The sequence below is a fragment of the Oncorhynchus mykiss genome, chromosome 27 (assembly GCF_013265735.2).
Source record: "Oncorhynchus mykiss isolate Arlee chromosome 27, USDA_OmykA_1.1, whole genome shotgun sequence".
NCBI classification, from domain to species: domain Eukaryota; kingdom Metazoa; phylum Chordata; class Actinopteri; order Salmoniformes; family Salmonidae; genus Oncorhynchus; species Oncorhynchus mykiss.
Window position 1 is genome coordinate 8,885,139 of NC_048591.1, and position 14,149 is coordinate 8,899,287.

The window sequence follows — 14,149 nt, forward strand, 5'->3', positions numbered from 1 at the left end:
CCCATTTTTCTCTGCAGATTCTCTCAAGCTCTGTCAGGTTGGATGGGGAGCGTCGCAGCAAAGCTATTTTCATGTCTCTCCAGAGATGTTTGATTGGGTTCAAGTCTGGGCTCTGGCTGGGCCAGTCATGGACACTCAGAGACGTGTCCCCAAGCCACTCCTGCGCTGCCTTGAATATGTGCTGAAGGTCATTTTCCTGTTGGAAGGTGAACCTTCGCCCCAGTCTGAAGTCCTGAGCGCTCTGGAGCAGGTGTCTCTCTGTACTTTGCTCTATTCATCTTTTCCTCAATCCAGACTAGTCTCCCAGTCCCTGACACTGAAAACCTCCCCACAGCATGATGCTGCCACCACCATGCTTCACCGTAGGGATGATGCCAGGTTTCCTCCTCAGGCCCAAGAAGTCAATCTTTGTTTCATCAAACCAGAGTAATTTAGGTGCATTTTGGCAAACTGCAAGCGTGCTGTCATGTGCCTTACTGAGGAATGGCTTCCATCTGGCCACTCTACCATAAAGGCCTGATTGGTGGAGTGCTGCAGAGATGGTTGTCCTTCTGGAAGGCTGCAGAGATGGTTGTCCTTCTGGAAGGAACTCTGTCAGAGTAATCATTGGGTTCTTGGTTACCTCGCTGACCTTGGTGGTTCCAAAGAAAGAGTCCAGGTGGTTCCAAACTTCTTCCATTTAAGAATGATGGAGGCCACTGTGTTTTTGTGGACCTTCAATGCTGCAGACATATTTTGGTACCCTTCCCAGATCTGTGCCTCGACACAATTGTGTCTCTGAGCTTTATGGACAATTCCTTTGACCTCATGGCTTGGATTTCTCTCTGACATGCGCCGTCAACTGTGGGACCTTATATAGACAGGTGTGTGTGCATTTCCAAATCATGTCCAATCAATTTAATTTTCCACAGGTGGACGCCAATCAAGTTGTAGAAACATCTCAAGGATGTTCAATGGAAACATGTTGCACCTGAGGACAATTTTGAGTATCATTGTAAATATGGTATTGTCTCAAAACCTGTGTTTCGCTTTGTCATTATCGGGGTTCAGTTTTTTATTTGTAATACATTTCCAAACATTCTGAAGGGGATTGTTGGTCTGTGACAGTGAATCTCTTGAGAGTGGATGACCTAGTACCTTTCAAGTGCACTTCAGATGACCATGATTACAAGCTCAGTGGAGTCACTGTCAGCTACCAACGTCCTCCACTTGTATCCGTTGTGTGCCTTGTGCCATAAACATTATGGTAAAACTATTTTGCTCAACTAACTCAAAAAACATGGAAAAAACTAAAAACGGGGAGAAATATTTCCACTTCCAGTTCAAGAATGAGAACTATATTCTAAATACGTTTGAAATTGTGTCTATAGACATTTAATAAGCATAGCACTCAATGGCTTTTACTGTCAAACGTGTGTTTCTATAATTATAGCAGCTAGGCAATGGAGCAGATGCGCAGTACATGCAAGCCTGTGCTCTACTTAAGGCATCTCATTAACATTTTGCCACTTGATTAAAAACTGCCCAAAGAAAGAAGTTGTTTAAACTATTACCAGCTGCTTATGCCCTTCCATGAAGTTTACTCAGGTGTAAAATAATCAAAACAATGGAGGAGATTGTTTTAGTTTGTATGCCTTAACTTTTGAAAATTCATTCTTGAAAGTTTAACGTGACGATTATCAGAGAAATTATTTTAAGAAGAAATTATTTTGAAAGAGGAAGAAAAGTATTTTAAGCATCTGTTCACTTTTCAGTCTCCTCCATTTCCAACAACTGAAGTTAACTGTAGGGATTTGTTTTTATAATAATAGTGTAAAATTAACAGCGGTACAGAAAGACTTGTGTGATGCAAAACTCCTAGCAAAATGCATAGCACATAGAATTTATAAAGGTGTTGTCGGATATTATTCATCCTGATCAGACAGGTTTTTTTTTACATGGAAGATACATTGGAGATAATATCAGACAAGTTCTCGAAACAATAGAATACTATAAAAAAAAATCTAGGAAACCAGGTCTGGTATTCACAGCAGATTTTGAAAAGGCTTTTGATAAAGTACGACTAGAATTTATACATAACTGCCTGGACTATTTACATTTTGGAGAATCTCTTACACAATTGGTTAAAGTTATGTATAGTAACCGCAAGTGTAAAACACAAAATAATGTCTACTTCTCAGAAAGTATTAAACTGTCAAGAGGAGTAAAACAACGTTGTCCACTGTCAGCATATCTATTTATTATGGCCATCAAAATGTTAGCTATTAAAATCAGCTCCAACAACTATATACAGTAGAGGGGCTAGAAATCCAGGGATTAAAAACTATGGTGTAATTGTACACCGACGACTCAAATTTTGCCTTAAATCCGCAATCTGGATCATCGAACAGCCTCAGAGGGTCTAGATAATTTTTCTAGCCTCTCTGGATTACAGCCAAATTATGATAAGGGTAAAAAAAAACTTTTACATTACTGTGTAGTTTATCAATAAAATGGTCTGACGGGGACATAGTCTGTATTTGTATCCCTCAAGAAATAAAAGAACTTAAAACAAATCTTAACAGAACGTTAGCAAAAATAGATAAGATCTTGCTACCATGGCAAGGTAAATACCCCTGATGAATTGTTTACCTACTTACTTATGGCTCTGGCTATGCCGAACGACTTGTCTTTTTTTGCACAAAAAAAACACTTTATTTGGAATTGCAAGCCAGACAAAATAAAACGTGCTTATTTATATAATGAATCTGAGTTCCGGTGGCTAACATGATGAAATATTAAAGCATTAAACCTCTCACTAAACGCATCAGTCATACAAATGTTATAATTAATAATAATTATAACAATTAAATTAGTAAATTAGTAAGTATGGCTCATCCCTTGTTCAAAAATGGCCTTTTTCCCTTTATCCAGACTACACCCTCTCACTTCCAGTTAATTGAAAATGGAACCATTTTTAAAAACATTGGCCTTTCTAAAACAAGCCAAACAAAGCTGGTTGCAATTCCAGTTTCATCCTCCAGAAAATACAACAAATATTACAAGAAATAATATGATTCAAATATACTTATTGACAAAAAATATATATATATATATATATAAAAATACGATATTATGAATAGGAAAGGTGGAGTTGTAACGTGCTGTTAACAAACATATGGAAATGTTTTCTCTATCCAAAATTACAACCAACTGATTGCACCATTACAGCAACAAAAATGAGGGATGGGGAGAAGGTAGGGATCTTGATTGTTTGCCCTTTATTAAAGAACAAAATTGGCAAAAAAATAAATAATTATTTGTCATAAATTAAAATATAGCAGTTTTACTTGAGGACCAACATGTTGACCGCAGCGCCATACAGGTTGCAAAATAGTTGGGAAGAGAATTCTGATGTGCTGATTCCTTGGCAATTGGTTTATAAACTGATATAACAAAACAACACTTGATTCAAAGGGAAGGAGGGAAGGAGGTTCTCACCCAAGAATTGGCCCCGTCCATCGTCCCTTTGATGCGGTGAAGTTGTCCTGTCCCCTTAGCAGAAAAACACCCCCAAAGCATAACGTTTCCACCTCCATGTTTGACGGTGGGGATGGTGTTCTTGGGGTCATAGGCAGCATTCCTCCTCCTCCAAACACGGCGAGTTGAGTTGATGCCAAAGAGCTCCATTTTGGTCTCATCTGACCACAACACTTTCACCCAGTTGTCCTCTGAATCACTCAGATGTTCATTGGCAAAACAAATTCAGTCCTTCACGGCGTAGTATGTTACCAATTGTTTTCTTGGTGACTATGGTCCCAGCTGCCTTGAGATCATTGACAAGATCCTCCACATGTAGTTCTGGGCTGATTCCTCACCGTTCTCATGATCATTGCAACTCCACAAGGTGAGATCTTGCATGGAGCCCCAGGCCAAGGGAGATTGACAGTTCTTTTGTGTTTCTTCCTTTTTGCGAATATCGCACCAACTGTTGTCACCTTCTCATTGATTGATTCTGTGGACAGGTGTCTTTTATACAGGTAACAAACTGAGATTAGGAGCACTCCCTTTAAGAGTGTGCTCCTAATCTCAGCTCGTTACCTGTATAAAAGATGGCAGGGAGCCAGGATTCTTTCTGATTGAGAGGGGGTCAAATACTTATTTCACTCATTAAAATGCGAAGAAATTTATAACATTTTTGATGTGCGTTTTCTGGATTTTTTTGTTGTTGTTCTGTCTCTCACTGTTCAAATAAACCTACCATTAAAATGAAAGACTGATCATTTCTTTGTCAGTGGGCAAACGTACAAAATCAGCAGGGGATCAAATACTTTTTTCCTTCACTGTACACCTTAGCCAAATACATTTAAACTCAGTTTTTCACAATTCCTGACATTTAATCCTTGTAAAAAATCCCTGTTTTAGGTCAGTTAGGATCACCACTTTATTTTAAGAATGTGAAATGTCAGAATATTAGAGAGAATTATTTCTTCCAGCTTGTATTTCTTTCATCACATTCCCAGTGGGTCAGAAGTTTACATACACTCAATTAGTATTTGGTAGCATTGCCTTTAAATAGTTTAACTTTGGTCAAACATTTCGGGTAGACTTCCACACGCTTCCTACAATAAATAGGATGAATTATGTCCCATTCCTCCTGACAGAGCTGGTGTAACTGAGTCAGGTTGTAGGCCTCCTTGCTCACACACACTTTTTTAGTTATGCCTACAAATTGTCGATAGGATTGAGGTCAGGGCTTTGTGATGACCACTCCAATACCTTGACTTGGTTGTCCTTAAGCCATTTTGCCACATTTTGCGACAGATTTGCAACCAAGCTTTCATTTCCCAACTGATGTCTTGAGATGTTGCTTCAATATATCCACATAATTTTCCTACCTCATGATGCCATCCATTATGTGAAGTGCACCAGTCCCTACTGCAGCAAAGAAACCACACAACATGATGCTGCCACCCCCCTGCTTCAAGGTTGGGAGGGTGTTCTTCAGCTTGCAAGCATCCCCCTTTTTCCTCCTAACATAATGATGGTCATTATGGCCAAACAGTTATATTTTTGTTTCATCAGACCAGAGGACATTTCTCCAAAAAGTACGATATTTGTCCTCATGTGCAGTTGCAAACCGTAGTCTGGCTTTTTTATGGTGGTTTTGGAGCAGTGGCTTCTTCCTTGCTGAGCGGCCTTTCAGGTTATGTCGATATAGGACTCGTTTTACTGTGGATATAGATACTTTTGTACCTGTTTCCTCAAGCATCTTCACAAGGTCCTTTGCTGTTGTTCTGGGATTGATTTGCACTTCTCACACCATAGTACGCTCATCTCTAGGAGACAGAACTTCCTGAGCGGTATGACGACTGCGTGGTCTCATGATGTTTATACTTGCATTCATTTTTTGTACAGGTGAACGTGGTATCTTCAGGCGATTGGAAATTGCTGCCAAGGATGAACAAGATTTGTGGAGGTCTACCATTTATTTTCTGAGCTCTTGGCTGATTTCTTTTGTTTTCCCATGATGTCAAGTAAAGAGGCACTGAGTTTGAAGGTAGGCCTTGAAATACATCCACAGGTACACCTCCAATTGACTCAAATGATGTCAATTAGCCTATCAGAAGATTCTAAAGCCATGACATAATTTTGGGGAATTTTCCAAGCTGTTTAACAGCACAGTCAACTTCTGACCCACTGGAATTGTGATACAGTGAATTATAAGTGAAATAATCTGTCTCTAAACTATTGTTGGAAAAATGACTTGTGTCATGCACAAAGTAGATGTCCTAACCGACTAGCCAAAACCATAGTTTGTCAACAAGAAATTTGTGGAGTGGTTGAAAAACTATTTTTAACGACTCCAACCTAGGTGTTTGTAAACTTCCGACTTTAAATATATAAAAATGTATATGCCCACACAATCAGACTGAGCATTTCAATGACAAAAGGGGGCTCAGGAAAATAAGTGATAAAAAAAAACACATCTGGAGTTATTTTCATGAAACATACAGCGATTATTTAAAAAACTAAATTTAAAAGACTGCATGGGGGCTTGAAGAGCTGGAATGTTTACCCTTAAAGGGATACTTTGTGATTTTGGCAATAAGGCCCTAAAGTGGAGTACTTTTTTCAGTTCTTAAGGAAAGTCATATTACAGATTAATATATTAAGAGACGAATAGCGAGGTATAAGAAAAATAGAAAATATATAACTCTCAACTTTGATTTGATGGTCCTAGAGCAATGCACGATTCACGATGCCCCATGGTTCTGCAGACGTGGAGAGATGTGATAACAACTCGGACGGGGACTCCAATAACTACTCTCAAGTGTTGCTCTGAAAAACCTGTGCTGGATCATGCCTGGAGGTGCATCCTAAGCTTCAGTAGTGATGTGGATACTGAAATGTTCCATGGGGATACGGGCAAGACACATTCTGGGAAATATTTAGAGATACTCGAGGGTGAAACACTTGGGCAATTGCTTAAAATATTACTTGAACATGAGTTGACAAGAGGTATCGGAACAAATTGCTCAAAAAGATGTGAGCAACTGCTTTCTCCTGAATTCAAGGAAATGACTCAGACAAACTATGTAGATCCTTTGATCATGTGTTTGGACAGTGTCTATGAGGGATATGATTTTAAGATAGTCATGTTTGTCGATGTACTTTATTTTTCCCTTAAGGCTCATTTTCAAACTGCTAAGTGTGTGTGTATAGATGTGCTACCTGGTCAGATGGAGTATATTATACTGAACAAAAATATAAAGGCAACATCTAAAGTGTTGGTCCCATGTTTCACGAGCTGAAATCAAATTAAATTAAATTTATACGAACAAAAAGCTTATTTCTATCAAACTTTGGCCACAAATTTGTCTACATCCCTGGTAGTGAGCATTTCTTTTTTGCCAAGATAATCCATCCACTTGACAGGTGTGGCATAACAAGAAGCTGATTAAACAGCATGATCATTACACAGGTGCACATTGAGCTGGGGACAATAAAAGGTCACACAACACAATGCCACAGATGTCTCAAGTTGAGGGAGTGTGCAATTGGCATGCTGACTGCAGGAATATCCACCAGAGCAGTTGCCGGAAAATATGATGTTAATTTCTCTACCAAAAGTCGCCTCAGTCATTTTGTCAGTACGTCCAACCAGCCTCACAACCGCAGATCACGTACAACACCTCCAGCCCAGGACCACCACATCCGGCTTCTTCACCAGCGGGATCGTCTGAGACCTGCCACCTGGACTGCTGATAAACTGTGGGTTTGAACAACCGAAGAAATTCTGCACAGACTGACTTTCAGAAACCGTCTCAGGGAAGCTCATCTGCGTGCTCGTCGTCCTCACCAGGGTTTTGACCTGACTGCATCAGCATTGTAATAGACTTCAGTGGACAAATGCTCACCTTTGATGGTTACTAGCAAGCTGGAGAAGTGTGCTCTTCACGGATTAATCCCGGTCTCAACTGTACCAGGTAGATGGCAGACAGCGTGTATGGCGATGTTTGGGCAAGCGATTTGCTGATAATGTTGTGAACAGAGTGCCCCATTGTGACGGTGTGGTTATGGTATGGGCAGGCATTAGCTACAGACAACAAACAATTGCATTTTATCAATGGCAATTTGAATGCACAGAGATACTGTGACGAGATCCTAAGGCCCATTGTCGTGCCGCCATCACCTCATGTTTCAGCATAATGATGCACAGCCCCATGTCACAAGGATCTGTACACATATCCTGGAAGCTGAAAATGCCCCAGTTCTTCCATGGCTTTCATGCTCACCAGACATGTCACCCATTGAGCCTGTTTGTGATGCTCTGGATCAACGTCTATGACAGCGTGTTCCAGTTCCATCCAATATCCAGCAACTTCACAGAGCCATTGACGAGCAGTGGAACAACCTTCCACATTCAACAGCCTGATCAACTCCATGCGAAGGAGATACGTCACGCTGTAAGAGGCAAATGGTGGACACACCAGATACTGACTGGCTTTTCTAATCCACGCCCCTACCTTTTCATTTAAGGTATCTGTGACCAACAGATGCATGTCTGTATTCCCAGTCATGTGAAATCCATAGATCAGGGACTAATTCATTTATTTCAATTGACTGATTTCCTTACATGAACTGAAATTGTTGCATTTATATTTCTGTTCAGTGTATACACCTTTCAAAAAACTATCAAGTGGGTAATGTCAAATGTTGCAATAACCAGCAAGATTCCAGGAAACCTCTCAACTTCAAAAGGCATAATGCACAGTACAGTGCATTCGGTAAGTTTGGACCCCTTCCCATTTCCACATTTTGTTACGTTACAGCCTTGTTGGAAAATGTATTAATTCAAATTTTAAAAACTTAATTTACACACAATTCCCCATAATGACAAAGTGAAGAAGTTGAAAAATGTTTGCAAATTATGAAAAATGAAAAACAGAAAATGCCTTATGAACATACAACCTCCATACACTTAGGTTGGAGTCATTAAAACTCGTTTTTCAACCACTCCACAAATTTCTTGTTAACAAACTATAGATTTGGCAAGTCGGTTAGGACATCTACTTTGTGCATGACACAAGTCATTTTTCCAACAATTGTTTACAGACAGATTATTTCACTTATAATTCACTGTATCACAATTCCAGTAGGTCAGAAGTTTACATACACTAAGTTGACTGTTCCTTTAAACAGCTTGGAGAATTTCCCAAAATTATATTATGGCTTTAGAATCTTCTGATAGGCTAATTGACCTCATTTGAGACAATTGGAGGTGTACCTGTGGATGTATTTCAAGGCCTACCTTCAAACTCATTGTCTCTTTGCTTGACATCATGGGAAAAGCAAAAGAAATCAGCCATGACCTCAGAGTCGACCGCTATTTTACTCCCCTCAAGGAGGCCTCTGCCCAGGTAGAGAGATGACAGTTCTTGCTGTTGCTGCCCCATTATTTTTCTGCAAGTCCTGACTATCTTGCCCAACCTATTTTTCTGTGCAACTTGATATTCACAAACCAACAGGTCATGTAGTTGGACAGAATGCTCTCAATGAATGATTTATAAAAGAGAACCATGATGGTTAGATCAACATTTTTAAAAAGTGCAGTTTCCGTAGGCCTTTCTTAAAAAGAGCGTCAGTACACTGATTGTTGTCAAAGATTAACCCAAGGTTTTTGTACTCTTCCACTATTTCAATGGGCTCACCTTTAATCAGTGATGGTGTGTGCATGGTAACGTTGGTAGTGAACTCTTTGGCCTGGATGCCAAGCGTCATGTCTGGAGGAAACCTGACACCATCCCAACGGTGAAGCATGGTGGTGGCAGAATCATGCAGTGGGGATGTTTTTTCAGAGGCAGGGAGTGGGAGACTAGTCAGGTTCGAGGGAAAGATGAAGGGAGAAAAGTACATAGAGATTCTTGAAGAAAACCTGCTCCAGAGCGCTCAGGACCTCAGACTGGGGCGAAGGTTCCACATCCAACAGGACAACGACCCTAAGCACACCGCAGGAGCGGCTTCAGGACAAGTCTCTGAATATCCTTGAGTGGCCCAGCCAGAGCACGGACTTGAACCCGATCAAACATCTCTGGAGAGACCAAAAAATAGCTGTGCAGCGACGATCCCCATCCAACCTGACAGGGTTTGAGACGATCCGCAGAGAAAAACTCCCCAAATACAGGTGTGCCAAGCTTGTACCATCATACCCAAGAGGACTGGGAGCTGTAATCGCTGTCAAAGGTGCTTCAACAAAGTACTGATTAAAGAGTCTGAATACTTATGTAAATGTGATATTTCTATTTTTATATACATTTGGATAAATTTTAACAAAACTTATGTTGCTTTGTCATTATGGGCGACTGTATGTAGATTGTTGACGGGAAACAAACTATTTAATCCATTTTAGAATAAGGCTGTAACACAATGTGGGAAATGTCAAGGGGTCTGAATACTTCCCGAATGCACTGTACACACACTGATGTCAGTGAAAGGTAAATGCGGTGACAAATGTGCATGATCATTAGGCTATAATTTCCATCTGATTATAAATGTATGGCAATGATTATGCTTATTATTAGGCTGCTATGAGTAGTAGCGGTGGTAGTTGAGGTTTGCTAGTATGAGTAGTAAGTTGCCAGGTTTCTAATCAATTTTAAAAAGCACAATATCCCAGATGGAACCATTTGCCAGAGGTGATCAATTTCCCGCAGTCATTCATTAACCGACAGCAAGAAATAGCCTAATCCCTTTTGAGCCCGCTGCTGCACCTGATAGCCTACCTTACACAACACAACACTGCATATCATCTCAGTCACCTGTCTGCATCCAAATGCCATTCACCTGTCCCGAAGTAAGTGAGACACTGCAGACTACTGTTGCCCCACACGTGCTATGACGCATGCTACCTTGAAAAACCGCCTATCCGAAATCTCAAGTGTTAACCTCATTACTTTGATGAGCGTAATTGTAGCCTTAACGCCGTGATGTCATTGAGCTCTAAAATATTACAGTTAGAACGGAAGGTTTCTTACCTGCGCGGAAATCAAGGATAACTCCATCATTAGGTTTGTGGGGTTCAGAAATCGGCAGACTGTTAGAAAATTAAACACACTAACGGTGTGTAATATGTACGATTGAGTAAAAGGAAAGCTTCGTATTCAGCGAGGTCTCACCAGTGTTGAACACTACTACGCTTCCCTGGCACAGCGCGCTCTTGATTCGTCTTAACGCACTTAATGGAATAGCTTTTTTTTTCCTCTGCCGGAGTGGATTTGTGCTGCAGGCGCGCAAGGCAACCTTGCAGAATTATTGATGCAAGTTTGCCTTTTACAGTTAATAAACTCTTTTGACACTTATACCCCCTACATCTCCTTCCTCTTTTCCTTCAGATGATTTTGAGGGGAGGACATTATACTGGAGATGGATTGACATTAAATAGGCAAGCTCTGTTATTCCCATTGTAACCAGGATTGGACTGGCCATTTGGCATTTCGTGCAAATGCCAGATGTGCTGGTCCATTTGTAGCCTAGTGGGCCTGTTTTCACTTGGGTTTTTTGTGCAAAATTATAATTATCTGGCTAATAATCGGGGCCTCAAGGAACAAAAAATGTTGCCAGTGTGAGGGGCCTTGAGGGGGAAAAAATGCCATAGATTATTACTGGTTCCAGTCTGGCCCTGCTTCTAACTCAGACATAGAAAACATGTTGATGGGGTCATTTTAGGCATGAGTTTTAAGAGGGATATTACCCAGATTTACCCTCCTAGACCTATAGTAGGCTAAGGTCATACGTGGATTAAGAAATTGTTATTTCATGAAGACCTAGAAACAAGAGAATCCCAGTGGAGAGACAGAAGCCGGCCAGGCTCTAGTGCCTTGCCATTCACCTTCACACCCCTGGGCCAGACTACACTCAATCATAGGACCTACTGAAGAGATGAGTTTTCAGTAAAGACTTAAAGGTCAAGACCGAGTCAGACCATTCCTAAAAAATGGAGCTCTATAGAAGAAAGCCCTGCCTCTAGCTGTTTGCTTCAAAATTCTAGGAGCAATAAGGTGGCCTGCATCTTGTGACCGTAGCGTACGTGTAGGTATGTACGGCAGGACCAAATCGAAGAGATAGGTACTGTAGGAGCAAGCCCATGTAATGCTTTGTAGGTTAGCAGTATAAACTTGAAAATCAGCCTTGACCTTAACAGGAAGCCAGTGTAGAGAGGCTAGCACTGGAGTAATATGATCAAATGTTTTGGATCTAGTCAACAATCTAGCAGCCGTATTTAGCACTAAATTAAGTTTATTTAGTGCTTTATCCAGGTAGCCGGAGAGTAGAGCATTGCAGTAGTCTAATCTAAAAGTGACAAATACATGGATTACCTTTCTGCATAATTTTTGGACAAAAGGTTTCAGATCTTTGCAATGTTATGAAAAAAGCTGTCCGTGAAAGATTCTTGATATGTTTGTCAAAAGAGAGATCAGGGTCCAGAGTAAATCCGAGGTCCTTCACAGTTTTGTTTGAGACGACTGTACAACCATCAAGATTAATGGTCAGATGCAACATCAGATCTCTTTGTTTCTTGGGACCTAGAACTAACATCTCTGTTTTGTCTCTGTCATCTCTGTTTTGAGTTTAAAAGTAAAACATTTGCCTCCATCACCCTTCCTTATGTCTGAAACACAGGCTTCCAGGGTGGGCAATCTTGGGGCTTCACTATGTTTCATCGAAATGTATCTGTGTAGCTGTGTATCTTCCGCATAGCAGTGAAAGGTTGACATTGTGTTTCCGCATGACATCACCAAGAGGTAGAATACATAGTGAAAACAATGTGTCTGAAGGAAGGACTCTGCCTACCTGGCTCACTGTCCCGACTCACCGTCCCTTTTCCCTCCCTCCCTCCGCTGAGAAAAGGGGACACAGTCTTCCAGCTGATGGCGAAACTTAAATCGCAATGCATTACTTTTGCTGTGATCAAGGCAAAGGATGGCTGCTTTGAAGTATCACAAATATAAAACATATTTGGATTTGTTTAACAATTTTTAGGGTTGCTGCATGATTCCACATGTTATTTCATAGTTTTGATGTCTTCATGTTTAGTCTACAATGTCAAAAATAGTAAAAAATCAAGAAAAACCTTATAAAGAAAAACGTATATATATATATATATATATATATATATATATATATATATATATATATATATATATGTGAGATGAACTCAGCAAAAAATAAATGTCCACTCACTGTCAACTGCGTTTATTTTCAGCAAACTTAACATACGTAAATATTTGTATGAACATAACAAGATTCAACAACTGAAACATAAACTGAACAAGTTCCACAGACATGTGACTAACAGAAATGGAATAATGTGTCCCTGAACAAAGGGGGGGCTCAAAATCAAAAGTACCAGTCAGTATCTGGTGTGGCCACCAGCTGCAATAAGTACTGCAGTGCATCTCCTCCTCATGGACTGTCACGTTCAATATAAGGCAATGCATTGCTAACTGGCAACTAAACATAAACAATATCCCATAACCCACAGATGGAAAAATGCAACTTAAGTATGATCCCCAATTAGAGACACCGATTACCAGCTGCCTCTAATTGGGAATCATATACAAACCTCAACATAGAAAATAAACCTAGAACCCCACATAGAAAATAATATACTAGACTAAAACCCCTAGTCACGCCCTGACCTACTCTACCATAGAAAATGCAGGCTTTCTATGGTCAGAACGTGACATGGACTGCACCAGATTTGCCTGTTCTTGCTGTGAGTTCTTGCCCCACTCTTCCACCAAGGCACCTGCAAGTTCCATTTCTGGGGGGAATGGCCCGAGCCCTCACCCTCCGATCCAACAGGTCCCAGACGTGCTCAATGGGATTGAGATCCTGGCTCTTCGCTGGCCATGGCAGAACACTGACATTCCCGTCTTGCAGGAAATCACGCACAGAACGAGCAGTATGGCTGGTGGCATTGGCAAGCTGGAAGGTCATGTCAGGATGAGCCTGCAGGAAGGGTACCACATGAGGGAGGAGGCTGTCTTTCCTGTAACGCACAGCGTTGAGATTGCCTACAATGACAACAAGCTCAGTCCGATGATGCTGTGACACACCGCCCCAGACCAAGACGGACCCATCACCTCCAGATCCCGCTCCAGAGTACAGGCCTCGGTGTAACGCTCAATCCTTTGATGATAAACACGAATCCAACCATCACCCCTGGTGAGACAAAACTGTGACTCGTCAGTGAAGAGCACTTTTTGCCAGTCCTGCCTGGTCCAGCAACGGTAGGTTTGTGCCCATAGACGATGTTGTTGCCGGTGATGTCTGGTGAGGACCTGCCTTACAACAGGCCTACAAGCCCTCAGTCTCTTTCAGCCTATTGCGGACAATCTGAGCACTGATGGAGTGATTGTGCATTTCTGGTGTAACTCGGGCAGTTGTTGTTGCCATCCTGTACCTGTCCCGCAGGTGTGATGTTCAGATGTACCGATCCTGTGCAGGTGTTGTTACACGTGGTCTGCCACTGCGAAGACGATCAGCTGTCCGTCCTGTCTCCCTGTAGCGCTGTCTTAGACGTCTCACAGTACGGACATTGCAATTTATTGCCCTGGCCACATCTGCAGTCCTCATGCTTCCTTGCAGCATGCCTAAGGCACGT

General features: G+C 41.2%; 1 protein-coding gene across 2 annotated transcripts in view; it reads right to left on the reverse strand.

Annotated features, from left to right (window-relative positions):
* Positions 1–10,793, reverse strand: part of LOC110507464 (uncharacterized protein C14orf132) — a 30,117-nt gene extending 19,324 nt beyond the window's left edge. Inside the window, exon 1 of one of the 2 annotated variants that reach the window (XR_005040042.1) lies at positions 10,659–10,793. Coding sequence is in view for 1 of the 2 variants with exons in the window: in XM_036965367.1 (XP_036821262.1) it covers positions 10,518–10,547 (30 nt within the window). In the remaining variant the exon portion in view is untranslated. The other variant, XM_036965367.1, reaches the window with a different exon arrangement.
* Positions 10,794–14,149: the final 3,356 nt, after the last annotated feature.